The sequence below is a fragment of the Lates calcarifer genome, linkage group LG13 (assembly GCF_001640805.2).
Source record: "Lates calcarifer isolate ASB-BC8 linkage group LG13, TLL_Latcal_v3, whole genome shotgun sequence".
NCBI classification, from domain to species: domain Eukaryota; kingdom Metazoa; phylum Chordata; class Actinopteri; family Centropomidae; genus Lates; species Lates calcarifer.
In genome coordinates this window covers 2,244,036-2,271,418 of record NC_066845.1, presented here as the reverse complement: position 1 = coordinate 2,271,418, position 27,383 = coordinate 2,244,036, and the positions used below count along the sequence as shown (strand labels likewise).

General features: G+C 40.1%; 3 protein-coding genes across 4 annotated transcripts; 1 reads left to right on the top strand and 2 right to left on the bottom strand.

Annotated features, from left to right (window-relative positions):
- The first annotated feature begins 35 nt into the window (after positions 1-35).
- Positions 36-9,845, top strand: ptgs1 (prostaglandin-endoperoxide synthase 1). Of its 2 annotated transcripts, XM_018664763.2 has the most exons (11): positions 36-191; positions 287-367; positions 3,006-3,122; positions 3,457-3,597; positions 4,832-4,975; positions 5,118-5,299; positions 5,415-5,498; positions 6,733-6,979; positions 7,665-7,951; positions 8,812-8,959; positions 9,181-9,845. In XM_018664763.2, exons 1-11 carry the CDS (start codon positions 185-187, stop codon positions 9,528-9,530), a joined length of 1,788 nt encoding a protein of 595 aa, XP_018520279.1. In that variant the 5' UTR covers positions 36-184; the 3' UTR covers positions 9,531-9,845. The 2 variants fall into 2 exon arrangements, with proteins under 2 accessions (XP_018520279.1, XP_050931189.1); XM_051075232.1 differs by lacking the exons at positions 36-191; positions 287-367 and adding an exon at positions 2,790-2,918.
- A 960-nt stretch (positions 9,846-10,805) lies between these two features.
- LOC108875585 (mucin-4) lies at positions 10,806-18,686 on the bottom strand. Its single transcript, XM_051075231.1, has 11 exons — positions 18,552-18,686; positions 18,120-18,238; positions 17,288-17,455; positions 17,077-17,190; positions 16,823-16,875; positions 15,930-16,050; positions 14,514-15,744; positions 14,235-14,389; positions 13,861-13,930; positions 13,573-13,774; positions 10,806-13,267 (listed from the first exon to the last, which is right to left on the bottom strand). Exons 2-11 carry the CDS (start codon positions 18,133-18,135, stop codon positions 12,779-12,781), a joined length of 2,619 nt encoding a protein of 872 aa, XP_050931188.1. The 5' UTR covers positions 18,136-18,238; positions 18,552-18,686; the 3' UTR covers positions 10,806-12,778.
- Positions 18,687-18,821: 135 nt separating this feature from the next.
- On the bottom strand, positions 18,822-22,026 carry LOC127143185 (hemicentin-2). The gene is made up of 7 exons (XM_051075144.1): positions 21,543-22,026; positions 21,187-21,338; positions 20,929-21,082; positions 20,476-20,668; positions 19,790-19,884; positions 19,265-19,451; positions 18,822-18,936 (listed from the first exon to the last, which is right to left on the bottom strand). Exons 1-7 carry the CDS (start codon positions 21,781-21,783, stop codon positions 18,822-18,824), a joined length of 1,137 nt encoding a protein of 378 aa, XP_050931101.1. The 5' UTR covers positions 21,784-22,026.
- Positions 22,027-27,383: the final 5,357 nt, after the last annotated feature.

The following is a 27,383-nucleotide window of genomic DNA, read 5'->3' as shown; positions in this document are numbered from 1 at the left end:
AAGTAGAGGAAACTGTGTCACCGCCCATCCTCGATAGCTGATATTAAAAAACCACTGGGACCATGTCAGTTGGTGTTGTTATGGAGAGAGTCTCTCTAGGAACAGACTGACACTGTGTAACACTTAAATTTTCTTTTTCAATTTTAATTCTGAGCCGTCATTGGTTGAGCCACGTGTGAAAGTCATGAGAGGTGAGTTAAAAATGTATTTTGTTCAAAATCTGCCCACTGAACATGTTTATCTCTACAGTTATGATATTGAAGCCTTTTTTGTTTTTGTAAAATAGGGTTTAGCGTCTTCTCCCTCTGGGTGTCTGTCAACCTGTTGTTGCTGAAGAGCTCATCATGTGCTGGTGACTCAAGTGTTGGTGAGCAGGCTTTTTTTTTTTCATCACAACTTTACAGAGTTTCAGAGTGATTGATTAACTTTATACCAGGGCCACTGAAAATCCTGGACTCTGATTGGTTGGAAGATGTGGGTTAACTTTTAGTGACTGAACTGGCCTGGTTAACACTATCTCCCAAGGCTCAGGAGTATTCAGACATATTTAGAGTTTGACTAAGGTTTGGGTCAGGTTAAGCATCATTAGGGTGATGCTTAGGTTAAATTTAAGGTAATGGCAAAAGCAATGGTGTAAGCCACTAAATATTTACAGTTGTCGAGAGAGCTCAATGTAAACAGACCAAATAGACAAAAGTCACCAAGCATTCAACAACCAGTGCGTCCCATCCAGGTTCACTTTTTTGTATCCCCTGGAAACACTTTCATTGTCATCTGTTCTATCAGCGCGTTTGGCTATTTGGTTCTGCTGTGTGTATCTGTTGTCAAACTGATGAAGACATGTTCCTGATTTGCTTGTGTTTTATCCACGTATTTGCTGTGCGTTGAGCTCTCAATGCATGTTACAAATTAAAATCCTACTCGAGGAAAAGTACAGGAGTATTACCTGCCTACTGTACTGAAAGTATCAAAAGTTAAAGTGCTTACTACTCAAAAGTACCCCATTCAGACAGTAGTGTAAGTTGTGTATAAGACTGTAATTTATGTCTTATACACAAATGCAAAGTTTGTCTTTACATGCCAGTTACTCATTTTGATATATTATAGCTGGTAGAGTGTAAACCTAATTTTAGCCACACATTTAACATGATTTTGGCTAAAATCTGTGTGATATGAAATCAACAATAGCTTTAATGTGGTGCGACCAAATGAGGATTAAATGTTTTAAAGTGACATAGAAACCATGACTTGATGTGTCTGATAACATAGATCACCTGTGTCTATGAGCTGTTGCCAGGGATGTCATGTTTGTAACTGTACGTTGTAATTTACCACTGCATGTTCAAACACAGGCTTGGAGAGAGCCTAAAACCATCTCTGCGCCTCTCTCATCACGGCAAGCTGAATATCTCGAGCCCTGCGCTGCATTGCCTATCAAATTCACGATCTGGTGGCCAGCCGCTGACAACGCCACAGGTGTAGGCAGCAAGCTGGGGAGAGGGGTGCCTTCTCCTGGTTGCCTGCTCACCATGTGTTGTGGTCTTTGCAGTAGCTGGTGGTGTGTGAGCTCAGTGGAGGTCACAACTGTTCAATCTGATTTGATTAAGTTTCGATCACTTCATTTAAATTTAGCAAGAAAATTTTTGACTAGATTTGTAACATTTCTGGTGAGGACGGAGACTCTGGACCAGGTCAAGTTCAAAAAGGAAGTGTTTTTACTGGACAGACAAAAGCTCATACACAGGAAGTGAGTTTTGGCAAACAACAAGCAGACAGGAAATAAGGAAGAATATAAAAACCAAGAAACAAGGCAAACCATAAGGCAAATGCACACACATGGATTAACAAAGATAACCTGGCAAAGGACAGGGGAAACAGGAGGAGTATATAAACACAGTGAACTGATAGGAATGGCAGGGGCAAATAAGTCGACGGGAAACTAGTCTGACTCACCGGATGCAGATTGTGGATGTAAGCCTGCCATTGGCTGCGTCTCGCAGGCAGCATTCTCCTCCTTTTCTGCTTCCTGCCTGTTATCATTTTCAAAATCCCCCTTCTCTATGGGAAACAACAACAGCCTATGAGCCTGCAAAATACACGCTAAAAATGGTTTTGACAAAGATTTTGATCAGGTCGACATACATCTTTTACTGTTTTTGAATTAGCCTTTTTAAGGACAGTGATTAGCTCCCCACATGCAACTGTTCCAACAAACAAGTTACCCACCAACACCAGTAGATAGATAAATAGATAGATGTACTTTATTGATCCTGTGAGAGAAAATCTTTTGTTACAGCAGCAGAGACAGTAAGAGACAACAACAATAGGTGATGACAAACATTATCTTTAAAAAAAAAGTATATTTTACCACTGGTGTTTACACAGTGATTAAATACAGACAGAATTCAGGCTAATTTTGCAGAGTTACCTCTGTTATTCTGCAAAAACTAACTAAACCTACTTGTTACTGACTTGGATTGGATCCTAGTCTGTCTACAGTTCTGCATCTGCTTTCTGGGCTTCAGTTAGGCCTTCATAACCTCAACGTGTCAGTACCATTGCAACAACATGCGTGCATTCAAACACATTCCCCTTTTAGAAACCTACCGCTATGTGTTGCTGGAGTAGGGTAGGCCTGCTTATCTATCGTCTCATTCCACTGCTAATGAGGAAAGCTGCAGTGTCACATTATCTCACTAGGTCTCAGCAAGTGTGAGGAGGGGACAGGAAGCTGCATTACGACGACAGAGCATGTTAAAAGATACAGGGTGGTGGTGTGGATGGGTGGTAGGCAGAAGCAACTTCTTGCTCAGAGGCAGTGAAGTTTAGTTAACTAGGTCCTGTGAAGTGACTGAATTGTGCATCAAAAAGCTACAAGCAGAAGACCTTTCAATCATTATTTATCCACAGCTACACTGGTATGGGGCCATTTAGTTCAGCAGGGGCTACATTATGCCAATTATTCATTCATTCACAACAAGATATCTATTTTTCTCTCTTTGCAGTGAATCCCTGTTGTTCCTATCCCTGTCAGAACTCTGGAGTGTGTGTGAGATTTGGTACAGACAGCTACAAATGTGACTGCACTCGCACTGGCTTCTATGGAGAAAACTGCACTGTTCGTAAGTAAAACTAAATTTTAAAACATAAATCTATGTATCTACTTGTAGGTGTGGCTTTAAAGTCAGAACCCAAGTGTCCTCCAAGTCAAAATCTGGTGAACCTCCCAAGTACCCCCAAACCTAAACACTACACTGAGCTTATACACTTTTACAGAAGGTCAGAGGTCAAATGGTCCATTGGAGGACCCTAACTCTCTACTACCTCTATACCCTCTTTGAATTTAAAAGCCAAAAGATCATTTTGGAGGAGGATAAACAGCAGCCAAAGGGATGTTTTAAACCCCAAACTTTTGTTTTATTAGAAGTGGTGTTAAATCTTGACCTTTGTGTGCAGCGGAGTTCTGGACCAGAATTCGTCTCTTGCTGAAGCCCAGCCCTGCGGTGGCTCACTACCTCCTCACCCACTTCCACTGGTTCTGGGACCTGGTCAACAACTCTTTCCTGCAAGATACCATCATGAGATTAGTGCTGACAAGTAAGTGATAAAGGTTAAAGTCACTCAATCAGCAGAGTCACAGATCACAGCAGATAAATCAACCGAACATGCTTGGAGATAATATTCTCCCACTTTTTGCTTTAGTCCTTCTGTTATATCTATTCACACTATGTTTATATACAGTGTATAGTTAAGTCTTGTTTTAGACAAGGCATAATCATGTGGACTCGTATTGATTAGAAATGTAAGGAGAAAATAATCATCACATTTGGAGTAGTTTATTAAATGTACAACAAGTTATAAAAGAGTGCACATGACAAAATGTGTAACTGTGAAAGACTGTTTTAGCCCACAAGAGGAACTTATTTAAACAAGATTTCCTCTGCCAAATACCTTCAGAGTTCACATTCACACTTTGGCCTGCAAAGTGTGAATGCCTTACAAGAATGTGTTAGTTCAAACCCCAAGCCCATTGGTTCCTTCTGAAGATGTTAATATTTAAAAACAGGCCACAAACAGTTTTTGTTTGTGAAAAAAAAGACATATGTAATTATATTTTTTTTGTTTATTTATTCATTTATTTATTTGGCCTTTATTAAGTCAAATTAAATTAGCTAAATAGTTCTTATTCTCATGTTTCTGAGTAGGAGTAAAATGAGATGATTTTTACTTTTATCTTTTACTTAAGTCTAAATTTTTGCTTTTAGTTTTAGTAGTACTTTTTACTTTTTACTTCATATATCACCAGCTACTAAATCCATATGTAACATATGAAAAAAAAAGAGACATAGCCACTACTGGCTATGTATTAACACATTTACTAAAATCTTGAAGAAAGGAAGGACAGTCGTACCGTAGCAGGGAAGCCAACCACACACTGAGGTAGCACCGGGGGTGTTCTGGTTGTGAGAACTCTAACAAACCAAAACACACTTAACATAAAATTTGCCACCACAAACCATATCACCAAGTGAAAGAACTCTCAGAACCCTGACCACACCTGTGACTGGAGGTCACCACTAGCTGCAGCACTTGAAAGACACAGAAAGTGTGTTAAAACTACATAAAACCAATTCTACAGTGAAAAATAAAAACTAAGATAGTAAAAGAATACTAAAATAAACAGGGGGAAGTGTGCAGTGTTGTTCCCCCTACATGGTTCCTGGTGTCCCTACATGGTTCATTCATTCCAATGAAAGGTTCTGAAGCAGCAAACATAGAAAATACCTGAAAAAATGTATAGTAAACCATGTATTTTCACCTTCTCTCAAAGTTAGAAGTGAACTTATTCCAAGCCCTCCGACCTACAACACCAAATATGGATACATCAGCTGGGAGTCCTACTACAACATCTCCTACTACACCCGGCTCCTCCCACCTGTACCTAAAGACTGCCCCTTGCCCATGGGAACTAAAGGTGAGACCTACAAAGCTACCATAAATTCTCATATAAAAATCACTATCCAAATAACGGTCCTAAATAACAGATCATTGCTCAGTCAGCACGAACATTTCTCAAGAATTTCTGAGGAAATCTTGACACGTTTCTGTCTTTCCAGGTAAAGCTGTTCTTCCTGATCCGAAAGAGTTGGCTGAGCGTTTCTTTAAAAGAGCCAAATTTAGGCCAGACCCCCAGGGAACCAACCTGATGTTTGCCTTCATGGCCCAGCACTTCACCCACCAGTTTTTCAAGACAAACCATGACGTTAAAGGTGGCTTCACCAAGGCTTTGGGACATGGGGTAAGATACTGACAGCAATAAAACCTACTGAGAATTAAGCACACACAAAGCATGTGTTTGACTTTCTGAATTTATTACCAAATGTATGTATTTTTCTTTCTTTTCTTTCTGACAGGTAGATGCAAGTAATATATATGGAGACGACCTCATGCGACAGCATCAACTCCGGCTTCATGTAGATGGAAAGATGAAATATCAGGTAGTAAAGCAAGAGCTTGACATTTTGGGAAATCTACGCTCTTTTGTTATGCAGCGTTGGGTAACAGTGATGTAGAAGTTATATTTTGTGGTTTTAGATGAAGATTATCTCTTGACTTGGCTGTCAAACTGTCCCCACTTCTTGTAATGCTAGAGCCAGCAGCTGGTTAGCTTAGCTTAGCATACAGACTGGAAAAGGGGGGAAATAGCTAGCCAGGCTCTGTCCAAAGCTAACAGAATTCACCTCTAAATCTCACTAACACATTATATATCCTCTGTTTAACCTGTACACAAACTGCAGAGTAACAATTACATTTTGTGGTTTTAGAGGAAGCTATGTGGTGAGACTGTTTCTTGATGAAGCTAAGCTATCGCATAAGACAGAATATGACAAACTCCGATTCATACAGAAGCACAGCCAATCTGGTTTAGAGGAATATCTTTCATAAAATCAGTAAAAATCCTCTTGTTTCTTGTTTCTTAACTAATATGTCATTTTCACTGGTTATACAGAATTATTAATTTTGTAAATCCACATTTCAACTCATTTAAATTTTGATGTTACACTTTTTTGGCAACAAGAAATTCGCTTATATATATATATATATATATAATAAGCAAATTTCTTGTATATATATATCCTAAAATGTCAAAGTTACATTTTCAGCTGACAGAGTGATTCAGTGACTCCTTAAAAGTACATTTTGTTTTGTCATCTGAAATGTAATATCATTGTATGAAGCTACACAATACTAATTATGCAAGAATTTAACTTCTGCTATTGCTCTATGAACTGTGTTTTGTGCATATCAGGGGTGTTAGCCATACATAAGAAGTCTCATTTCCTGTGTCATGTTTCTGAGAACAGTTTCCAGATAGTAGAGGCAGTGAAAACGTGGTTAGAGTCAATCCTTTCTCTCACTTTATGTATCACTTGCACCTAACACTGCGTTATCTTTCCTTTGATATGCTTCAAGTTGTGATAAGGATTTGAGAGGGCATTTCCTCAAACCATCTTTATCTAAAAGTCAAACCATCTTTATCTAAAAGTCACTCTGCCTCAGGATGTTGTTTGATGAGTAAGACACTGGCACTCTTTTGCACTCACACTTTTGATATTTACCTCTTGGAAGAATTTGTTGAGTTGAAGAAAATGGGATATTCAAAAGTTCAGATAGAATCAGAGTTGTATAAATTAACTAACATGAGTTGTGATTCATCCTGTGTTTCCACAGTTAGTAAATGGTGAGATGTACCCCCCTACAGTATCGGAGGTCCCTGTGCACATGGTGTACCCTGAAGGCTTCCCCCCAGAGCAGCGTCTGGTCACTGGTCAGGAGTTATTTGGCATCCTCCCTGGTCTCACCATGTATGCCACCATATGGCTGAGGGAGCATAACAGAGTCTGTGACATCCTTAAAGCAGAACATCCCACCTGGGACGATGAGCAGCTTTTCCAGACCACCAGACTCATCATCATTGGTGAGGGCCTCAGGAGCATACACTGATCAGCCACAACATTAAAACTGGTGTAATGCAATCCAATAACACAGCTCAGGATTAAATAGTAATTTGATGAGGCTTATAATATTTAATGCTTCACAATACAATGTGTTGTCTGTGGTCATTTCTGAGGTCATTTTTGAGTGACAGGTTGTAGTGATTTTGCAAAGTGTTCCTGTTATTTTGTCTACCATCTTGACAGCAATTACGTCGAGGGCTGCAACTAATGATTATTTTCATTACTGATTAATCTGCACTCAATCTTCGGTTATTGCTGCAACGATTATCAGATGATTTTGATCAAATAATCAGTTTAGTCATTTAAAATAAATAAATACATAAAAATAAACTATTTGCTGTTTCCAACTTCTCAGATACAAGCATTTGATGCTTTTCTTTGTCACACGTGATATTAAAGTGAATATGTTTGGATTTTTTTGCATTTTATAGAGGAATCATTTCATTATCAAACAACTAATCAACAGATTAATTGAGAATGAATATAATCTTTAGATGCAGCCCTACAATCATCTAACAAAGGAATTACCCAAATGTTGCAACTCAGATCAAAAGCTCAAATCTCCATCTTGTAGTTTCTTATAAATGTTTTGATAAAGTTCAGCTCAGTGTGTAACACCAAGTGGTTTTATTTTTTGTCACCCAGGGGAGATAATCAACATTATTATAGAGGAGTACGTGCAGCAGCTGAGTGGTTACCTGCTGAAGCTGAAGTTTGATCCCTCCCTGCTCTTCAGTGTGCGTTTCCAGTACAGCAACCGCATCGCCCTGGAGTTCTGCCAGCTCTACCACTGGCACCCACTGATGCCTGACAGCTTCCTCATCGACGGAGACGAAATCCCATACTCCCAGTTTTTTTACAACACCTCACTCCTCATGCATTACGGGGTGGAAAAACTGGTGGATTCTTTCTCCAGACAGCCTGCAGGACAGGTAGTAACTATAGCCTCCAAACATACCTGCAAATGTCACTCCTGTTTAGATGCTGGTGTGGTTCTTTATTCCTCAATATCACTGCTAACGTGAATTTCTAAGCTACAAGTGTAAGTTTGTTCACTCTCCCTGGTGGGGTCAGTGCTCAGCCTGCCAGCTTTAAAAAACTCACTGACGTCATTTTTGACTGCATAGCAGTGCAAGGAGATGACTACACTAACTTTCAGTTGCACTTCAACAGTTAAAGTTGGATGACTCATGTCTGTGCCATAACTAGTCAATGAAAATCTTTTTTTTCAGACTCCTTACATTTACATACTGTATATAACATTAAAATGGATATGTAACAGGAAATGCTGGGGAGGAAGTTGAGCTTGTTGATTATATCATCCAGCTTTGACTCTTGTCTTATTTATGTTGTGTCGTGACACTGTTGTATAGCCTCATTACTAACCCCTTCAACCCTCATGTTGACTATATCATATAAAGACAGAGAGTATAACAGAGGGAAACATTTTTTGCACGACTCTTCTGCTGCGTCTGTGTCTTCTGTTCACCTCTGTATGTCACATAAAACAACAGTGGGAGGAACTCTCACTGATGGCGCAACGTGTGACACTGCACATATTTATAACCACCAAACCACAAGTTTATTGAAATCACTCCCTAAAATCAACAGACGAAAAATTTTCTTTCAGAGGTATTGCTTGTATGCAAGATGATATTTCTGTTTGCTGAGTGGCTTTGCCTGCTGAGCTGGAGTCAGGACTACTTACCTCTCATTGTTTGATCTCTGGCTGATGATATCACTGAACTGTTCATTAAAATAACAATGTAGTAACTTTTTTCCTGTCTTTTAGATTGGTGGAGGTCACAACTCTCATGAAGCTGTGCTCAAAGTGGCAGAAATGGTCATCAGAGAGTCCAGAGCAACACGTGTGCAGCCCTTCAATCAGTACAGGAAGAGGTTTAATCTGAAGCCGTACACCTCTTTTTACGATTTTACTGGTGAGCAGGAATAATACTGCAGCAAAGTTTCTTTCCTTTTTATTTCTTTGACTTCAAGCATAGCTTAAGTTTTAACTCAGCTGCATCTCCAAAACTGCAAACCACTCAAAGGAGAACTGGTTTTGGAACAGTTTGCAGTCCGATGTAGCATGTGTTTCAATAAAAATCCTGAATCTACAGGTAAGTAGTTAAGTTACGGCTGTTTCCTCTTTTCCAAACAGATGACATAGAAATGGCCAGAGGTTTAGAGGAACTATACGGGGACATTGATGCGTTGGAGTTTTACCCTGGAGTCCTGCTGGAGAAAACACGTCCTGGTGGCATATTCGGTGAGAGTATGGTGGAGATGGGTGCTCCATTCTCCCTGAAAGGCCTCCTGGGAAACCCCATCTGCTCCCCTGAGTACTGGAAGCCCAGCACCTTTGGGGGAGAGACTGGCTTTAACATCGTCAAAACCTCCACTTTGAAGAAACTGGTGTGTCTCAACACCAAGTGGTGTCCATACGTGAACTTCCGTGTTCCACGAAACGAGGAGGAGGCGAAACCAAGGAAACCATCTACTGAACTTTAATGAATATTGACCTGGTGATCTGTGATTTCATTAATCACAATCAGTTTATTATAGATCGAAAAATATAGATGTCAGTGTGTTGTAAATTTAGACTCATTTGGACTGGATTTGAGTTGAGAAAATGTGATTTTGATACTATGGGTGGGTAAGGTTTTAAACTTACCCACAGTGGATGATATACCTCCTGAAAACACAGCTGACAACTCACATGTATGTATGTACTGGTGAGAAGTGTGTTCATTATCATTTACATCCCATGTATAATTCTATGTAAATGTTTCAATTTGAAAATAAAAGTCTCCAATTGGCCACTGAGCAGCTCCTGAGCAGCAAATTTTGAATCCCAGAAGATGAATCATAATTGGTATTCCCTGAACTTTTCCTCTAGTGCCACCCACACACTATAATCCCACCACTTATCATGAGAAATATCTTCTGTGGATTGGCACAGACTGTACAAAAATTCATGGATTCCAGACGACTTTGGAGATTTTTTTCTCTTGTGTCATGCCATAAAATCTGGTACATTCAACATGCTAGCATGATAACATGCTAAACTAAAATGGAGAACATTATATCTGCTTAGCTTCAGCATGTTAGCATTGTCATTGCAAGCATATTAGCATGCCGACATTAGCATTTAGCATCATAGCACTGCTCTGCCTAAGTAGCCTCAAAGGGTCACTAGCGTAGCTGTAGTCTTGTTACACTGTGTACAGCTTTTACATGAGAGGACTAAGAAAACCTTAGCTTTAGTACTAAATGGCCAAATGTGATGTGTCTGAGTTCACACACAGCTTGACTAACAGGAAACAGAGGATGGTGTTTCTCCCCTTATGTGTGAGAAAAGTGGTCATGCACCACTGTGGTTTTGTCTCAAATGTGATGTTAAAAAGAGTTTCATGTATAAATTTAGTGGTTTCAACTTAAGAGTTGATGCACTGGGTAGAGCACGAAACCAAAACTGCTGTATAATGGGGACAATCATGCTGAACATATAGTGCAGCTGGTATAGTAAGAAACAACAGATAAAGCCATTCGTTAAATCATGCGTAAATTACATCTGTTACCATGCCATGTAACTTTAATGGCTAAAGTCAGTTCATTTATGGTTCAAACTGGAGGTTGCAAAAATAACTTGTGATGTTTTTTGTGAGGTTGTGAGTTACACGGAGCTAGATTAACTCTTACATTATGATTATTTGTGTGCATGTCTAACTTAAAGACTAATGTTTTTAATAGCAGAAAGGTATGGTTCTACTGACCTCTACACAGCCTTGATGTAGCAGCCTAGACTACATATGAAATATTATTATATATTTTATCCCATCTATGGTAGCAGTACATCACTATGAGGGTGGGAACATTTCAGCTGCTAGATGGCAACAAAAATAAGATTCTCAGCCTTTGTTTCTAGACCTTTTTATCCAGAGACAATGTGATTCTAATGAGCTGCTTCAGTTTCAGGATCCTGGTGGGACACTTAAACTGAGCCTTTGTTAATGGCATCAGTAACACCTGTGCATTTTCCTACCATGAAAAGTCAGAATGTCTCCCGTGAAAAAGACCTATTACTTTTCAAACAGTGACTAATAACTATTGACTCCATAAAAATTACACACTAGATAGATCTAGGCAGGAAGAATTGAGGCTTGATTGTCTCTCTGATGGCTGCACAGTGATAGCAGTCTTCAACCTCTTTTGTCACCGAACAAGACCATTAAATTACTTTCATTTTTGTCTGGGATGAGCACTAAAGTGTCTCCTGAAAGTTAACTACGAACTGTGATGACTTTCAAAACAACCATGAGCTGCCAAGAAACTTTAGGACTCCATGAAACTCATTTTTTCTTCCCATTGATCATGTTTTGCCACCACCATCTCTCTTCTCATTCCAGACCCTGTCAGTCCTCATGTGACCAACCCACCTGCTTCTCCCCTGCAGCCTGATTACTTTGTGATCACACACCTGCCTTTAATCATCCCATCAACCCTTCAGAATACCTGCTCACCTTCCTTTCCTCTTTGTCAGCTCTTCTACTGCCTCCTCTCTGAAGAATACCACTCCTTTACTCAGTCTGCCTGCATGTTTTTGCCCCAGTCTGTACATTGTTTGTGCATGCATGTTTGACAGATGGTCTTAACACATTCTCCAACCTAAACAAGCATGCATACAATCCATGTGGAGTGATGATGTTTGGAGCACGTACTTAGAGCTTTTTAATAAGGTGTGCAGCAACTAACATTTTTATCATAAAGCACATATTCAGTAAACAACATGCTTTATATTGGATCACAGGGCCATGTGTGAGGAACATACAAAAATGTCACCGTGGACTTTGGTTGTGTTCTCTAAATGTTTATTGATACAGCCCCCATTACCTTCCTTTGGTTTCAAAAAAGGTGTAACAGTCAAGTAGCTTAGATATAAGAGCGTGAGTAGGTCACTGAAACAGGTCGTGTCACTGAAATTGCAATATTTTCTGACAAAGTAATGTATCCTTGGCTGTTTCACTAAATAGATCACTATTGTACAACACATTTAAGTCTTTTTTACTTGAACTAACCTACAAGCAGTTAATATAATATAATATAATCAGAGTGAAACATGTCTCTTACATAAGTAATGATAAAATTAATACAACTTATTTCCTCTTTTGTATTTCATTAATAAAATAGAGAATTAAAACAATAGAGAGCAAGACTATCCATGATAAAGCTGTGGTTGTATCAAAAGTAGCCAGTTAAACATTTAACATGACATTAAATAATCTAACCAGTACAGGGAGTAATACAGAAAGTGCTGTGCTAAAGCTATGAAATACACATTAACAAAAAGATGTGGATGCTAATACAGAATGTGCGTTTTTTTTAAAGGAACAATTCAACATATTCTTATTTGTCATCTTGCTGAGGGTTTGATGATAAGACTGATACCACTCTCATGTCTGTGCATTAAGTATGCACTGAAGCCCAGACACTGGAAGCATGGGGAAACAGCGAGCCTTGGTTCAGGCCAATGCTCAAACATCTGCCTATACCAGCCCCTCTAAAACTCACTAATTAGTACGTTTATCCCCCTCTCCCTCCATACATTTCATATTACTCAGAAATATGTCACATTACTGAGGCTGAAGAGCTTTAACTTGTCTTATTGCTCATCAAGACAGCAAATAACCACATTTCTCACATTTTACCAATTCGTGCTTCTCATCATGTGATATCGTTACAGTTGGAGATGGTTTTAGCTACTTAGACTGATGAAATCTGGCAGTCGATTGGTCATCCCGACTGTTAATCAATGGAGGACTGAACAGAGGCGCAGCCACTGAAGTGGAATTGGAGACTGAATTGATGTGAGTGCTAGTGCCCACTGCCATCGAAGACGTGGCCGCTGGGTAAAAATGGACATCAACAGCAACTGTAGTGAGACCCAGAGAGACATGGTGAGACAGGAACAGGGGAGGGTTGCCATGAGAGATGCTGAGGCTGTGGTGGATTGGTGCTACACACTGCTCAGCACTTTGCAGGGTTAATGAGGAGCGCAGGCCCTCCTCACGTCTGGAGGGTGGAGAGGGGGAAGGTGAACAGGAGGGTAAGGATGACGGAGGGGGCAAAGCATCCTGGCAGGGGCTGTGGTTGTCTCCTCTGTCACTGGTCCAGTCCTCAGCACACTGCAGCTGGATGCTAGGCTGGGATAAACTGCAGCCCTTCTCCTCCTCCAGAGAGGGATCAATCTGAAATAGGTAGGAATGCACTTCTTAATGATAACTTGATGATCATTCAACCAATAAAATAGAAGAATAAATAAAGGGTAACAAGCTTAGATATCTATAGAATGCTAATGAGGTTTGTAATTATAATTACACCCCAGAAAACACAAATGTTCTTAGATCATTACCACTAGAGAGGCAAAGGATGCCACTGGAGGACATGCTGCTGTGCTAACTTGTTAGTTCAAACTGTTCATGTCCAGAGGACCAAAATATCCCTGGGTGAATTTTCCACCCTGTTACATTCATGTGTTTCTGTCTTGTCAAACCTTTGTGTCAAGAATGGGCTCAGGATAAGTCTCTACAGTGACTGAGTGGTTGTCCAGAGCGGGTTGTGTCTCTTCTTGAAGATCCTCAAAAGCGGGCTCCATCTGCACCGTGACCAGGCTGGGTCCTGGAGGTCTGGCTCGGGTGTCTGACGTGTTTGGGCTCTGCTCAATCACTGCCACACAGTCATCGTCTTCAAAAGCTCTGTGCAAGGCATACAACACTCTGGTCAGCCTCTGGTCTGTAAGGCCTTGTCTCATCCATTTTGTACTGTACAATGGTGTATTCACCTGTTTTCATATGTACGTCCTGCAGCACGTCGTTCTGCGTGTCGTATGGGTACACCCAGATTCCTCTGAGCTGTTAAGGACATGTAATTTGTGATTTTAGTTGTAAGTTTAGCTTTGACCAGTAACAAAATCCATCTAATAGCATCCCTAAAGCTCATTAGTCAATACCCTATATCTTGCTTGTTTAAACTATATCAAAACAGAGTAGAAAAACATATATACTTTTACCATAAAAGTCATAATTTTATGGGGGGAAAATAAGCATATTTCTTTAAATGTCAAGCTACTTCTTTCATTTTCAGATGTGCAACAGGCTCAGAATTTAAAACAGGTGTGATGACATTTGATGCATGGAGCATCTAAGGATTTCTGACCTGCTCGGCTTGTTGGTGCAGGTTCATTCTTCTGGACCACTGAGTAGAAGGTAACAGTGATGAAGATGAAAGCCAAAGATACACCCACTCCCACCACAATCGGGATGTCATGTTTCTCCAGCACGGGCAGCCATGATGGAGACTGCTGCGTCACTCTGGAGTGTACAAGACAAACAGAGGTGACATCTTGCTGCTTTGCTGTGCTGTTTTTGCCATCAAACTCCAAACTGTAGTAGCACGAAATACCTATTGCTCAACCTTCTTTTTTATTTGACCTACCTGGGATAATTACTGGTCATGGGTGATTGGGAAGTGTTCTTCTTCAGCCACTCTATAAGCTCAGTGTCATTGGTGGATTTTGCTGACTGAACTGGGTCAGCTTGCTGGGTAACATTTAGTTGTACCTGATCAGACAAGTTTACCTGATGCATGGTGGGAATTTCAGGGGCTAACGTTGAAGGATTAGAGGTCTGACCATGAGGGTGGATGGTTGAGACTGAGGGCTGTGGCTGTCGTGTTGGAGATGATTGAGGTTGGGTTTGAAGAAGCGTAGAAATGCCTAAAGTTGGTTTAGTTGATGAAGGCTGACCGTGAACGTGGGATGGCTGAGGTGTGGTGATTGAAGAAGGTGGATGTTGTGTGGAGGGCAGGTGATACTGGATTGTTGATGGTTCAAGATGGAACTTGGGTATGAACTTGAAAGTAAAGGATTGTTGAGGATGAGTTTGAGGCATTTGTGAGAGAGCTGGTGAGGGCTGTAGAGAATGACTTGGGTTTTCCAGCTTGATTTGAGAAATCTGAGTGAAGGTTGGCTCATGGTAGGATTGGTAAAACTGACTTTTTGTGGCCAGGTGGCGAGACTGGGTTTGAGAAAAGTGCAACTGGGTCACTGAACCAGTGGAGTGGCTTGTCATAGTTTGGCTCACAGGACTCTGTGTTGGAGTTGGCGAATACGAATCCAACTTGAGAGGGCCAAACTGTCCACCCACTGGAAGCTCTGACGATGGTTGAGTCATGGGCATCTCAGTGACAGGCTCTAAGGTTTGACTAGCTAGAGACACAGCACGGATGTTAGAGTCTGGTGCAGTCAACAATTCGTCCCTGATTTGATGCTGAAATTGTGGATGTGATGATGTTAAAGTCAAATGAGTTTGACTTTCAGTGAGTAGATACTGAATTGATGAACCCAAAACTTCACTGGTGACTACCGATGACTGGCTCTGTGTTGTAGGTGATTCGCTATCTGAAATTAAAAGTGGAGAACTAGTCACTGGCTGTTGGGTGTGGTGGTCAACTGACTGGAAGTTTGGATGTGGAGGAGGTGGCAACAAAGGAGGCTGCATCTGTGTGACTAACGGGTGATTTGGATTGGTTGTCGGCTGAATGAGTTGGTGTTGTGACAGACGGCCAAGTGACCCTGGTGACATCTTTAGCTCAGCCACTGCTCCACTTGAAAATGCAGAAAATATGGCAGGTCCATTTGTTGTAGCATCACAGTTTGATGAGGAGCCTGAAATAATGAAAAAAATCAACAAATGTCTCAGTTTCTTTTATATACCCAAGTAAATTAGAATTTGCATTGTCAAAACTTTTTTTTAATCACTGACTACACCTTTGCTATTTTAGTGATATTGTTATAAGATTGCAGTAAGTACTAAGTTATCATTGCCTAGTTGCAGCTGTAACAGTACATACATGTGGCCTCCTTATGCTGTGCCTGTACATGTGGATGATGTGTTGTCTTGAGATGTTGCGCAGCCATAGATTGAGAGTTGCTCGGTTGAGAAACTGGCAGTTCTTTGCTAGTGTTGATGCTCTAGAAAATATGACAGAGACTCTTAGTTTCAGGACAGACAACCTTTGACACAAGCAGAAATGTACTAAGCCACAGGACAGGTCATAAGCATGTTACAGGCCACAAATATCAGAGCGGCGTTGTTACCCAATGACAATGGAAAGTCACCACAACTAAAGCTGTAAAGAGGACACACAATTAAGAATAATTCACAACTTCTAGACTGAGTCCACAAACTGATTTAGGAGCAAAACAAAGTTACCCAGTGGTGAAAGAAGTACTTTTATCCTTTAGTTAAATGCAAGTACCAGTAGCAGTTTAAAAATACATTACAAGTAAAAGTCCTGCATTCAAAATACATAAGAATTATCAGCAAATATATTACTATAAATGACAGCATTATATTGTTAATGCTAATGAAATAATGTGTAAGAATCATTTTACTGTTGTAGCTGCTTGAGGTGGAGCTAGTTTTAGCAACTTTGGGGCAGAGAAAACAAATAAACTAAGTTCTGCTAAACAAATTTCTCCACTCTTTGTTTTTGTCATGAAAGTTTGGCATCATTACAGTTATTCAAATGAAACAGTTCTAAATGTCACAAAGGACCAGAATCAGATGCAGTTTTTTTGTAACTTGTTATGTGTCGAAATGGTTGAAAACCACTGATTTTATCTTTAATTTCTTGTAATTCATGAGCTTGTTAGTGCAGCACTCAAGCAAATCTACATAGATACTATCCACCACTGGTGTCACCACACAAGCCATAGCAGAGACTTCAGCGTCATTACTCACAGCAGACAGAACCAGTCTTCTCTGCTTGCCTCTACCAGCTGGGTGATCTTCAGCTTAGGACAGAGGGCAGCATGAAAGAGAATCAGCAAGAAAAAAAAAACTTGAGGTCAAGGAAGCGTCTTGTTGTATATCTATTTACTGCATCAGCATAGAGAAAGAAGTCTTTACTTGCATTATGACCATGTACTTTGGCCTCCTGCTAAAACTAAATATGAAAGAAGTGACAGGAGAGCAGTGAGTCAATGTAAAAGCACCTGTGACAATGAGGATGGTTTGTCTCTGATGTCGTCCTGCTCGGTTCTCAGCAGTACAGTAATATTCTCCTCGATCAGACCACTGCACAGTTGAAATGTGCAGAGCTCCATCCTCTGTACAGCAGCAAAACCAGGCAGACGTTACAGCTGTTTCCTTCTTTCTCAGGGATTTGTGTTTGCTGCTGAAAATAATTCCAATACTGCTGCTCACCATCAATGTGTCTGTCTTCACTGGGACTGATGGCAGACTGTGTCTCTGCTCTGGCTCTGGTCCAGGTATATGTGATGGGTAGAATCCCGACAGCCCTGCAGGGCAGGACTGCTGAAGCCCCGATCCTGCAGCTCACCTGACCTACAGAGGTCACTATGATGGGGCTCACTAGTAGGAGAAAGAGGAAAGTCAAAGAAGGACCTTCAGGTGCCATTTTACATGCTACAGTCTGAAGAAAATTTATTCTAATATCATTGCAATATAATTACTGAAGCCATTTGTAAGACTTTATGCCAGGAAATGCAATTTTGTACCACTTGGCCACCATTTCACACACAAAATACATTATTGTACACAGTTATCTTCGTATGAGGTCTGTGAGGTCCCAAATGTCTGACGCAAATGTCTTCAATGCTACTTTATTAAAATTGGCAATTATTAAAATATTAAAATTGCCTTATATTAACATATACCATACAACCTATATAATACTTCTCTCTGTAAGTACAGTATGTGAAGTATCTAAACATTGCCTGTTAAAAGGCCCAATCCTGGATGTGTACATTAGAATGAGGACCATATAAGACTTTGAGAACTATAGGAGCATCTTCACAAATTGAATCTAAACTTCCAGTGCAAAAGGTCTTTTTAAATAGTTAACCACAGTATTGTGTGACATTCATACAAACGTGCAGCTCACAAACAGCTTGCCAAGCATTACAGAAGTGCATTTTCTTGTTCCTGACTTAACTGAATTCAACAAAGCTGGTTTGTACTTGTTTGATCATGGATTTTAAGTTATTTTGTTACAGGATGTTGGTGTAAAAGTTACCAGCAACTCTCAGCATTGCTGTGCTGCGGCTGTGGCCCAGTGTGTTTGAGGCCTCGCACACATACACTCCTTCATCGTAGCTCCTGGCTGACTGGATGTGGAGAGTAGCATTTCTAAGTCTGTAGGAGGATGTAAAAGATAACATTCTACAAGGAATCTGTTATAGCACTTTATGTGGTTGTGCTACTGAGCAAATGGGTTTACAAGACAGAAACTATTATTAACCATCTTTGCTTTTAAATAATGTCAGAATACATCAGTTGTGGTGGAAGAAGAGTTATATTAGAGTTATAACAGTTCAAACCCTTAATCTGAAAATTAACCAGTAGCTTTTAGACAAATCTAGTGAAGTTACAATATTTGCCTGTGAATTGTAATGGAATATAAGTGTAAAGTAGCAGAAAATGGAAATACTCAAGTAAATGAACTTACCCCAGAGCAATCTTGCCTCCAGTCTGCTTGGAGTGGCCTCTCTTGATCCAGCTGATGGAGGGTAAAGGGTGCCCTGACACCTGACACTCCAGCACCACCCGAGCACCCACAGGCACAGTCAGCAGCTGGGGCCACAGTTTTCACCGACGGAGGTGCTGCCAAGGAAGGGAAAAGAATAAGAAAGACTGTTATCACCCATCACAGAGGCTTTTATACTGGTCACCAGAAATCAACACGTCAAGTGATTAGTGGCCTAGAACACCACAACCTCTATTGTAGCAGCATACCCAGCACAGTTAGTGTTGCTCGTCTAGAGGTAAGAAATCTTTGAAGGTGAATGTTGGAGGCCCTGCAGAAGTAACTCCCACTGTCAAAAACCTGGACGCTGCAGAGAGGACAATGTCAACAAAACACACTAAACCATATACACTTGAACATGTTTAGTTAGCAGCTGTCAAAAATGTTTTTTTTTTTTTTTTAATTTCCATCTATCTCCATGTGCATGTCCACCAAACATTTATACATGTTTCTGTAAAGACATACATACTTTACCTACCTGTATTGTAATGTACCAACAGCTCACATATGCACATATAGTCAGGTATTTGACAGAAAACGCACTGGTGACAAAAACTTGCACACATGCATTTCTTTAAATACACATGTAATACACACTGTGTAATGTCCACACACGTAGTATGCATCACACACACCTGTAAAAGAAGAGGTCTCCGCTTGGCAGCACAGTGACATGAGCTGTGGGGGTGAGAAGCTGGTTGTTTTTGAACCAGGAGACCTGGGCTGCTGGTCTGCTGTATGGAGGTCTACAGGTGACTGTGACGTTCTCCCCTGACCTCACTGTCAGGTTTCTGGGCTGCTGCACAAAACTCCAATCCATCTCTGGAAACACAACATTAGTGTTTCTTAATGTATTCTAATATATTGTGTAAATTCTGACCCATTTGATAATATCATGTTCTCATTAATTCAAGTCTTTCTGCATCTGAATTTGGCAATTGCATTGTCAGAAGTTGATGCCATTAGGGGAAGTGTTTACATCATGTTTTTCCACTGAAAAATTGACACTGACCTGGTTACAACATGCCCTTTGTAAAAGGTTAAATGTTCACTTAAATTGGCTATGCTTTTATTTGTTTTAACAAGGCATTTTACTTACTTTGAAAATGACTTATTCATGTTAAAAATGCACCATAATGCAATAAAACTAATGGCAGTACCAGCTGGAAGTAGAAAGGCCTGTTGGGACTTGATTGTCTCTTCCTGGTTGGATGCTTCACAGTGATATGAGCCCTCATCCTCCTTGGTCACATTCCTGAGGAACGCAGCCAGAAATGAATCATGAAATCATTATAAAAGCCTCTTCTAGACAATCAAAACTCCAGATGGTGTCTAACAACTTCTGTGTGACTCTAAAATCTGGGCTCTGTACGGGCAAATTGCAGGGACAATTGTGTTACTAATTGGAGGGTAGCGCAATCTGTCAGGTAGGAAATAGGCATCAAAATGGTTTAGTACCTGTATGAATGTAGTTGAAAAAGTATCTGTATAATGTTTCTGTAAATCAGGCCCATTGCTCTTCCCTAGTATCTCAGAGCACTGTTTGGAGTTGTTCTTGTCGCATGTGTTTTTGCCTATTTGTGTGTATTTTTGTACTTCCTACAGCACTAGATTTGGAGCGGATTTCCATTAATGTTTGTACTTCCACTCTTATGCAGTATGTGCAGTATGTGCTTTAAGGGTCACTCTAGCAAATCATAAACAGTGATAATTGAATACTAGATGTTCAATTTCACCATTTTCATAGTGCATTCTTCTCAGTTCATCATTACATTTTGACACACACAAAAAACCCCCAAAACAAAACCAAAAATTAATATTCCTGTTGTCCCGTGCAGTGTTAGACCTGAATGTGAGCAGCTGTCCATTGTTCTGCAGGCTGAACAGGGCTGAGCAGTTCGTTAGGAGGCAGCCGTTTTTGAACCAGTGCACCATGGGAACAGGGAAGCCACGAACAGTACAGTGCATGGAGACCTCTGTTCCCATAGCAACAGTGATGTTGTTAGGGCCCTGGACGATTTGCAGCCGTCTGGGAACCCCTGCAAGACAGATGGACACTCTGCAGCACATTTAATGTAGCACTGGGACATTTGAAGACATCACCTTGGTCTGTGGCGAATTAGTGGAGGCATTTTTCATAACATTTTGTTGACAAAACAAATGTAAAAAACAGCAGATTAATCAATTAATCAATACTAAAAGTAATGAGCGCTGTTGTTAATTTATGTAACCTATTAAACGAATCAGACATTAAATCACCAAAAAAACAACAACAAACAAAACATGTACTCGTACTCACCCTGCACTGTTAGTTTAGCTGGTTTGCTCTTCTTGCTGATGTTCAGTAAAGAATTGTATGTGACACAAATGTAAATCCCATCATCCTCTGATGTTACATTGAAAAGATGCAGAGTGCCTGAGGTCTTCTTCTGGTGACCGCCTCCATACTCACCCTGAACCCAGAAACACAGTTTGAAGCATACACTATAATATACCTGAGTCAAAAGGTACAACACCATTGTGAATTAGTCTGAGGGTGTTGTCTGTTGCTGCTTACCTGAATCTGTCTACCTCTTGTGACTGCCTCTCCATCTTTGAGCCAGGTGATGCTTGCAGTGGGTGAACTTTCCCCAGACACACACTGGAGGAAAACTCCCTCTCCTTCTCTGACTGTTTGGTCCTGGGGACTGAAGAAAACATCCTCCAGACCTGAAACACATTGTATAAATAACTCACAACCATACACCACTCACAACTAAATGGTCATTACCCCAGATATTGAACAGATATCTTATGAGATAAAATCATTACTTCATGGTGGTACAGTATGGTGGCAGTTCATGAACGTGGATAACTAGAGACATGTTCGTCTAGTGGCTGGACTAACTCACAGTAAGAGGCACGTGGACTCACCCAGTTGGGATGAGACCGCCAAGCTGGACAGGATGAGTAAGCAGAGGTGGGAAGTCATCTGTGGGAGCGTCCAGATGGAGACACAGACATGCATCCTACTGCAAAGCTCCCTGGGAGTCGTGAGGAAACCACCATAGAGCCTCATCCATGGCGTCAGCTGGGAAAGCAGAGCTTGATCAGGAAGTTGCAAGTTAAAGTGTGCAGTCTTAACCGACAAGTTTAAGAAATGGACCCAGAGCATGTGTAGTTATGTGTACTAGGTTTAAGATGAGTAGGTATAGAGCAAAGCACGACTATCCTACAGGGTCTCAGCACGTTGTTTTGGCTTCATCCTGCTCATCAGCTCTATAGCACTGTCATGCTCTGCCCCTCTGACTGTCTTCCTGCCCAGACTGTCTTATTTATTGTGAAATTAAACACCTTATGTGTCTGTCTGTTATTTTACTTCCTGCCTTTGTATTTTTTTCCCACCACTTTTCTTTGTCACCTGTCCTCTATCAGTAATCACCTGAGTCTCACTGCTCATCTACACACCTGTTTCTCATTACTTCCCCTGATTTCTTGGCTTCTTTGTGGCAAGTACTGACACAACATACTGGGGTGTAGTAGTGAGGGAAATACTGGCAAAAACTACCCAGGGCCTAAACAGACAACAACAGAACAAAAAGTCTGATTTTAGGTTTGGATTTTATCTGCAACGTTGGACACACGTACCCAACTACCACAAATGCTGGGTTAAAACAGCCCCTTGTCTTGGGTGGTTTTCTACCCACAGGTTCTGGGTAAGGTTACCCATTATTGTGTTGGCACCATATAGTGTTTACCCGAGTTTGAACCCAGTGCTGCAGTGATTTTAATCATGCAGCATGGCACAAAAAGTGAACATGTCAGAGATATTCCTTACTGATATGATAAGCAGTTGCTGCATCATTACCACATCCTATACCGCAACTGTCAGTCCTACACAACAAACAACATTGAACCTGCTGTTGGCATAGATTCACTTTTGATTAGTTTCCAGCAAATGTATTCAGCAGATGAATTTAACATTACTCTCTCTCTCTCTGTCCCTCTTGCTCTTAACGCCCTCCCCTCCCTTTTCTCTTTGCTTCATTCCTATTTTGGTTGTGAGTCTGTGGCACCGCAGCGAGCTCAGCTTTGTCCTCTTTAGTCCCTTGAATGGGCCCAGCCACTTTATAGAGCTCGCACTGTGGCCCTCCACTCAATGAAAGTGACATGAAAAGAGGCTGCGGAGCTTTGTACTGTGAAGATCAGTTATTGGTCCCTGCAAGCACAGCTACCCGTCTGATCATATAGGCTTTCATGATCTTCAATATGGCCATGTAAAGGCTGATCCTTTATTGTTTGAACGAGTCACAAATTTTGTTTATGTATCACTGAATTTTCACAGGTAAATATAAGAGGATATTGAAGGGAAAAATACATTTGATCTCAAGGTTGATTTATAATTAAAGGATTAAAACTGAATATGCAGTGATCAAGGTTAAAGGGCTCAGTGTTCAGGAAGAATGTGGACATTGCACAAAGAGACCATAGAGGAACATAAAGAAATATTTTGTATCAAATTTACCTATTGAGCATATCAAGCAAACAGTGTGTTAACAAAACAGGAAAGGACATTTGTCACAACTACAACCACATTTCAGAAATAAATCAGCAGAAGGGAAAAAAAGTGCATTTCCATCCACTACCCATTATGTGAATACTAGGAGTTGGGGCACACTAAGTGTTAATTCTTCAGTCCAGCCCCATTAAATTATTGCAGAAAAAGTGGGTGCAGCAACATAACATAAATGATGTAGAAAGCATGATGCAATTATGGCAGAATGTTACAGTCTCCTTATTGTGACCCTTTTTTTGTGAAATATCAACTTTTTTTTTCTCAAATTCCTTTTTTTTTTCACTCTGGCACTGAAAATGAGCTCTAAAACAGGTGGATATAAACACACTAATTATGTGGAAGTTTGGTTGTCACACTTTAGGAAAACTTAAATGTTGTCTTTTTGTGGTCTTAAATCATACAGCAATCATACTCCAAAAATGATCATATCATCACTGTATTATAACTTTTTTACACATATATAATTGTCACTTGGCCCTACTTGCATGATGTTTTTAGAGGACAAAAGAACAAAAACATGTAAAATGGTGGAAATAGTCAAACCAAACTCCCACCAGTGACATACTTGAACAAAAAGAAACGAAAACTGATTTAAGACCTTAGCACATTAGTCATCACTGCTGAACTAGATGCATCAGTGAATTGCTTGATTGGCTCAGCATTGCTAGTGGCTGGTTATACTAACATAATGCTAAGAGCCTGTGGGTGTGTATTTGTTTGACTCACAACAGATCATTTACACTGTTTAGCATGTCATTAAAATGTTTTTAGCCCACATGCTGTATTCCCTCTGTATCGGTGCTTTTTGCCAAAAGCCTAATATTCATTGTTTTGTTTTGTTTTTGTTTTTTAAACAGTGAGTGGACGAGGGAGCGAGTTTGAACCATCAATGCCCCTCATCATGAAATGCGATCCAGCCAGTTACATTACTTTTGCACTGTGTGGTACTTTACATCTCTGGCAGGTGCCATCGCTCCAGTGAATAAACTGGATGTATCGCTTCAGATCAAGAGGTCAGTAATCTGGAATTATAGTGTGTTTTTGAACATGGTCAGAGCATTGTTCACATGAAAACGTAAACTCAGAGAAATGCAAGCAGCTGAAATTCTTTTGCTTTAAATTCTATAAAAGCAAATCTCCATTCATTATGTTCTTTCATTTTAGAGAACGAGGTGGCATGAAAACAGTTAATTAAGGTTTTGCTTTTCATTTTATCTTGTTTCCACTGACAAAAACTAATGTGGTTTTCACTGCATTTCACTGTAAAGGCTGTAAAATGTGGCCCCACTGTGCTTCGAATGCGAATTTGCATTTGACTGAAAATGGAAAATATCAAGAGCTACAAAAACACTGCAAGCTACACCTAAAAGTGTCCCAATGAAAATGAAAACTTTTTAAACAGCTCCTCAGATTTGCAAATACAATGTGCAATTGGTTGCAAGTTTTGTAAGATACTAACAACGCAAAGCATCTTTATCCATTTTATGAACAGAGTATTGATACTTACTCTACTCGTGTCCAAGGTTAGTTTCTGTGTTGGTTTACAATCAGCCCATTCATCTTCAGTCAGTTCCCTTCTGTCTGTGGTTTGAACAGAGCCTCTGTTCTCCTGATGCATTTGCTGAGCTTCCAGCTGGGAGAGAACAAGAAGCAGCAGCCGCTTGCATGTACTGGACACCCTCCACCCACCCTCCACCTCCTTTCTTCACACACACACACACACACACACACACATACACAGACTGTGCATTCTCATTCAAAGCTAACAGCTGTAGCGAAGCAAAAAACCCTTAATTGTGTACCCATTATTGAGACAGTCCACAGAAGCAAACATGAGCTACACACAACACACTCCACACAAAACAATAAATTAAATTGTGAAGCCAAGTGTCAGCTGATTGTAGTGAGTGGAGAAGCATGATATTAGAAAATGTGAAGCCATAAGATTTTCAAGGACCTTTGAAGGCAAATATTGTCTGTCAAGAGAAACCTTAGATTGAGTGATTTTATAGGATAATATTATGATTATATACAGAACTATACTGCCTATATAATATGCCCATAATGCCCACAGTACACCCTTATGTGACTGAAACCACAGACATTAATCTGTTGATATAATAGCCTCCACTCCTCTGGGAAGGTTTTTTTTTACTACGATAATAAATAAATAGAAACATATGCATTGCCAAGTTTCAGTTTTCAGACCACTTCCTTCATTAACAGCACAGTAGCTGACGAAATACTAACAAAACACATCACAGTGGCACTAAATAATGATTGTTAGTGAATGAAGCACTGTCATGTCAGCACACAGTGACTTTCACTATAGGCAGATTTGTCAGTGGTTAAACTGTTTCCTCTTAAATGTAGGTTAATGAGGGGCAACCACAGTCAATCAGTGTATGTAGAGCATTTAGGAGGGTGGCTTTTTAACATGACTGTAAAGATTAGACTGTAAAATATGTCTCTCCTGACAGGTCGTATTATATAGGTGTCATATTGTATAGGTGGGATAATTTGCTTGTATCCAAAAGGCCAGTGTAAATAAAGTATAGATGTCAACAAGACAATCTCAGCTTGAGGTTCACATGCTTGTTCATGAGCTTTTGACCAAGAGTCCTCATGGGCTTTTTGTGCAGACATTCATGGCTCTTAATCCTAAATGATGGGATGGATTGAAATTTGGTACAGACGTTCAAGTTCCTGTAGTAACCTTTGTGAACCCTTGACTTTTCATCTAGCACCATCATCAGGTCAAACATTTTACCTGCAAAGTCTAATGATAATCCCATCAGCCTCACTTTTGTTGCTCATTATTTTAAAAATAGGACGGTAAAAATAGTGAGCATTTTTCCTGCAAAATATCAGCATGTTAACATAGTAATTTTTACCATGTTAGCATTTAGCTGCAAGCACCTCTGTACTTAAATGCAACTTCACAAAGCCACTGTTTTGGCTGTAGATTCTTAATCCTGCTTCAACCATAAACTGACCTCTTTTCAAGTTAAAAGTGGAGCAGAGTATAAAAATATAAAAAGCTGTCCATACAGTGGCTTCTGTCTCACTTATTCACATGCATGGCTGCAGCTTACATACTGTACTGTAGTGTTGCCACATGTCTACTGGGGCCAGATGAAGTCCTTGCAAATGTAAATTGACAATCCATTCAGCATAATCAAATGGAAATTAAAGTACAAATGCACCGATTTATAATCTATGCAGGAAGGGTCATTTTAATTAAGCAGACAAAGACTGATTTAGCAGGCGAAATGTAACATTATTGAATTCAGGACAACATCAAACACATAAATCCACCAAAGGAGGTGTAGCATCCCAGTTCTCTCAAACAATCTGTGTGAGAGCACAGTCCAGTGTAGATACAGAAATGAGCCTCTTTGTAGTAAACATCCAGTAACTCTTCTCAATGCTGAGAAATGATAAAATATAGATTAACTGTTATATATTAATATAATGATTATTACATGTATTTTTTTCCTCATGGTAGAAGAATAAGGAACTCTGACCTGACCCACTTTATATTGCTTTTTTCCAAATCTTTTTTTTCCCGCACCAGTCTTTTAGCACAACTCTAGTAGCATGTCACATACGCATATTACTTGTGTATGTGACAAATAAACCTTACTGATACTGATTACTCTATTACTTGCATTTACTATTTCAAATAAGCAAAGGTACATAAAGTGAACATTTCTGACCTTGGGAGAGACTGTGTTAGATCCTCTTGGCTGAAATGTCCAAAGCAAACTAATTTTCATGTCATCTTGAAGTCATTTTTTGGACAATAAATGTCAAACAAATCAATGTATGAAGCAATGCAGAAAAATCATCTCAAGAGATGTGACATGCTGCCTCTGCAAAACTATTAATGTGAGTGAATTAATATTGATTTAGCTGAGTTGAGAGCTGCTCCCTTTCTGTCCAAGAGGGTGTGGGTGTATTAAGTGTTCATCAAACAATCCTCCTCTGGTCAATGACACCTGCAACCAGCCAGTCGGTTTATTGTAATTCATACATACTTTATGCATACTACATACTATCGTAATACTGCAGTCACAGGGATTCTGTAGTATTTATGTGAAGTTTTTATAGGCTGAAAGTTGCCAGTCTTTTGGAGCTGAGTCATGACAGTATTGCATTAATCACAAGAGGTAAGAGAGGGGGGAGGAAGCCCGGGG

Excerpts from the sequence above, each read along its gene's own strand:
- LOC108875585 (XM_051075231.1), bottom strand. Across the intron at positions 17,191-17,287 it reads TGAAGACAGACACATTGATG|AGGATGGAGCTCTGCACATT; the intron begins GTGAGCAGCAGT and ends GCTGCTGTACAG. Across the intron at positions 13,931-14,234 it reads TGCACCAACAAGCCGAGCAG|CTCAGAGGAATCTGGGTGTA; the intron begins GTCAGAAATCCT and ends TGTCCTTAACAG.
- ptgs1 (XM_018664763.2), top strand. Across the intron at positions 4,976-5,117 it reads CTTGCCCATGGGAACTAAAG|GTAAAGCTGTTCTTCCTGAT; the intron begins GTGAGACCTACA and ends CTGTCTTTCCAG. Across the intron at positions 5,300-5,414 it reads CCAAGGCTTTGGGACATGGG|GTAGATGCAAGTAATATATA; the intron begins GTAAGATACTGA and ends TCTTTCTGACAG.
- LOC127143185 (XM_051075144.1), bottom strand. The coding sequence starts at position 21,783 with ATGCTCTGGGTCCATTTCTTAAACTTGTCGGTTAAGACTGCACACTTT. Across the intron at positions 20,669-20,928 it reads AGCTAAACTAACAGTGCAGG|GGGTTCCCAGACGGCTGCAA; the intron begins GTGAGTACGAGT and ends TCTGTCTTGCAG. Across the intron at positions 19,885-20,475 it reads GGACAGCTGCTCACATTCAG|GAATGTGACCAAGGAGGATG; the intron begins GTCTAACACTGC and ends TGCGTTCCTCAG.